The 2,766-nt window shown below is 42.7% G+C and overlaps 1 protein-coding gene across 1 annotated transcript; it reads left to right on the forward strand.

The window, feature by feature from the left end:
• The first annotated feature begins 579 nt into the window (after positions 1 to 579).
• LOC107481190 (mitochondrial uncoupling protein 5-like) lies at positions 580 to 1,895 on the forward strand. Its single transcript, XM_016101407.3, has one exon. The coding sequence runs from the start codon at positions 765 to 767 to the stop codon at positions 1,692 to 1,694; it is 930 nt and encodes a 309-aa protein (XP_015956893.1). The 5' UTR covers positions 580 to 764; the 3' UTR covers positions 1,695 to 1,895.
• The last annotated feature ends 871 nt before the right edge of the window (positions 1,896 to 2,766 follow it).

Genomic DNA, 2,766 nt, shown 5'->3' on the forward strand with positions numbered 1-2,766 from the left:
ATGGAAAGAGAGGGAAAGTGTTTATAAATAGACTAAGGGGCATAATGGATACCCTGACCCAATGCAAAGGCCCAGGTCCAACTAAAAAGCCTAACCTGAAGGGTTAAGCCTAGTTAAGGTACCGACCTTCACATAAGAAGTCGGTATTAACCACGACTTGGTCTGAAGAAGTCGGATATGAGATTAGCTGGCAGATAAACACTCATTCAAATGAGTAACCGCCCCTAAAATCTCTCTAACCGCTTCGTAAAGCCATATCTTAACCTCCCCAAGATAATAGGGACGGTTACCACCCTAAAGATACGGCACTACTCCAACGGTGGTTATTGGCTCACCACTATAAATACACTGACACCCCTCAGGTATCTCTAAGTCCAATACTCTCTAGACCTGCTTACACCCTTGCTAACTTAGGCATCGGAGTGTCCTTGCAGGTACCACCCCCCATTCACACGCGAGCACAAGTCGGACGGAGCCTCCCGAGTTGCGGACCTACCCGGAGTTCTCCTCCATTACACACTTGGGCCGCCAAACGCCATTCGTCGTATTAATCTCCGGTTACCTACCGTAACAATTATATTCCTCACTATTCATCCATACCCTTGGTCTCTACAATCATCAATCCAAAGTTCCAAACTCCAATCGGTCCATTCCCTTACGCTAATATTTTCCCGGAAAATTCTCTGACAAAATCAAACACCACCCCCCACAAGCTCAATTTCTTTGATTCTCTCAAAGCTCGAAACTTTTGCGCATAACTCCAAATGGGTCTCAAAGGTTTCGTGGAAGGAGGCATTGCTTCCGTCGTTGCAGGATGCTCCACCCACCCTCTCGACCTCATCAAGGTCCGAATGCAGCTCCAGGGCGAGACCACCCAACCCGCCCTCGCCTTACACTCTACCTCAACCCACGCGCCGCCGCATCCTCCCGCTCCCAAAGCCGGTCCAATTGCCGTCGGCATCAAGCTTGTGCAACAAGAAGGCGTCGTCGCCCTTTTCTCAGGAGTATCCGCTACCGTCCTCCGGCAGCTCCTCTACTCCACCACCCGCATGGGCCTCTACGATATGTTCAAGAATAAGTGGTCCGATCCCAATGCCGGCGGCAGCATGTCACTATCACGGAAGATCGCGGCGGGGCTGATTGCTGGCGGAATCGGCGCCGCGGTTGGAAACCCCGCTGACGTGGCAATGGTCCGCATGCAAGCTGACGGAAGGCTCCCGCCCGCCCAACGACGGAACTATAATTCCGTGTTGGATGCCATCACAAGGATGGTTAGGAATGAGGGTGTTACTAGTCTCTGGCGCGGTTCATCGTTAACGGTGAATCGCGCCATGATAGTGACAGCCTCACAATTGGCCTCCTACGACGAGTTCAAGGAGATGATACTGAAAAAGGGATTGATGCGTGATGGGCTTGGGACCCACGTAACGGCGAGTTTTGCAGCGGGTTTCTTGGCGTCCGTGACCTCAAACCCCGTGGACGTGATCAAGACAAGGGTGATGAACATGAAGGTGGAGCCGGGGGCGGCGCCGCCGTATTCCGGAGCGTTGGATTGCGCCATGAAGACGGTGCGCGCGGAGGGGCCTATGGCTCTATACAAAGGATTCATTCCTACGATTACGAGGCAGGGACCCTTCACGGTTGTGCTGTTCGTCACGTTGGAACAAGTTCGAAAGTTGCTGAAAAATTTTTGAGGTGTACCGTGGTGTCCAAGAACAAGCTTCCACACAAGATTTCTTTTTTGAAGACAAATTTTGTTTAGTCTTAAGATAGAATGTGTGTTATTTAATTTCTTCCTGTTATACTCCTTTAATTGGTGATATTGTAGAACACTTTATGACTAAGATCAGAATTAAGATCATAGTTACTATTTCAGTGAAGCATGGATATTGGTTGCGGCAAAATAGTTCGCGTAAAGGAGTAATAAATAATTATTTTGACATGCAAATGATTCTGATTTTAATAAACGAATTCTAATTTTTGTTTTAGACATAATAAACTTTTAACTATTAGTTCTGATTGATAAAATAACTTAAATGTTCAGGATCATAATTTAACAATTAGTCAAAATAACTATTTACTCTCACTTAAAGTTAGGCCATGTTGATTATGTTGAAAGCTAAGGTGCGAGAAAAAGACATATGGCGTGATGAACTTTTGTTTGTTCTAGAAGAAAGAGCAGTAATAACTTGGATGTTAGTATAGATGAGATTGCATGGACAAAATGAAATTTGATCCTTGACGTGGAATGTTGAGAGAGGAATGAAGATACTTGTCATCGATACAGTTAATTTTAATTTCCTTATTATTTTGAATACAACTTCAATTCCGCAATCTTCCAACATAGCAAAAGAGACGTAAAAAACATGTGGCGAAAGATGTGTAACTTTCCACAACACGTCTTTCTTTGTTAAATATTAAAGGTTAACAAAATTTATTATTTTTTATTTTAATATTTAAAAGTATAGATTAAAAATATATTGTTAAATTATTAAACTAAAAATATAATTAGATATAAAATATATATAATTCTGGTAAAATCCTTTATCTATATGATATGAGACAAACTACTTTACGACCTATCAAAGTATATTTAGATTTAATTTTGTTAAGGAAGCATTACAAACCGAAATAATATTTACTCCTTTTTTTTTGGGTATGAGATTTGTAAGAAATGCTGAACCATATATATAAAGATTCTTCCAGTAACATGGGTAGCAATGGCATTTCCTCAGATTTTTTTTTTCTCTTTTGAGTAGAAGATTT

This window comes from Arachis duranensis, chromosome 3, assembly GCF_000817695.3.
Source record: "Arachis duranensis cultivar V14167 chromosome 3, aradu.V14167.gnm2.J7QH, whole genome shotgun sequence".
Lineage (NCBI taxonomy): Eukaryota > Viridiplantae > Streptophyta > Magnoliopsida > Fabales > Fabaceae > Arachis > Arachis duranensis.

What these genes read in the sequence shown, in the direction of transcription:
- LOC107481190 (XM_016101407.3), top strand. Translation starts at nt 765, where the DNA reads ATGGGTCTCAAAGGTTTCGTGGAAGGAGGCATTGCTTCCGTCGTTGCA.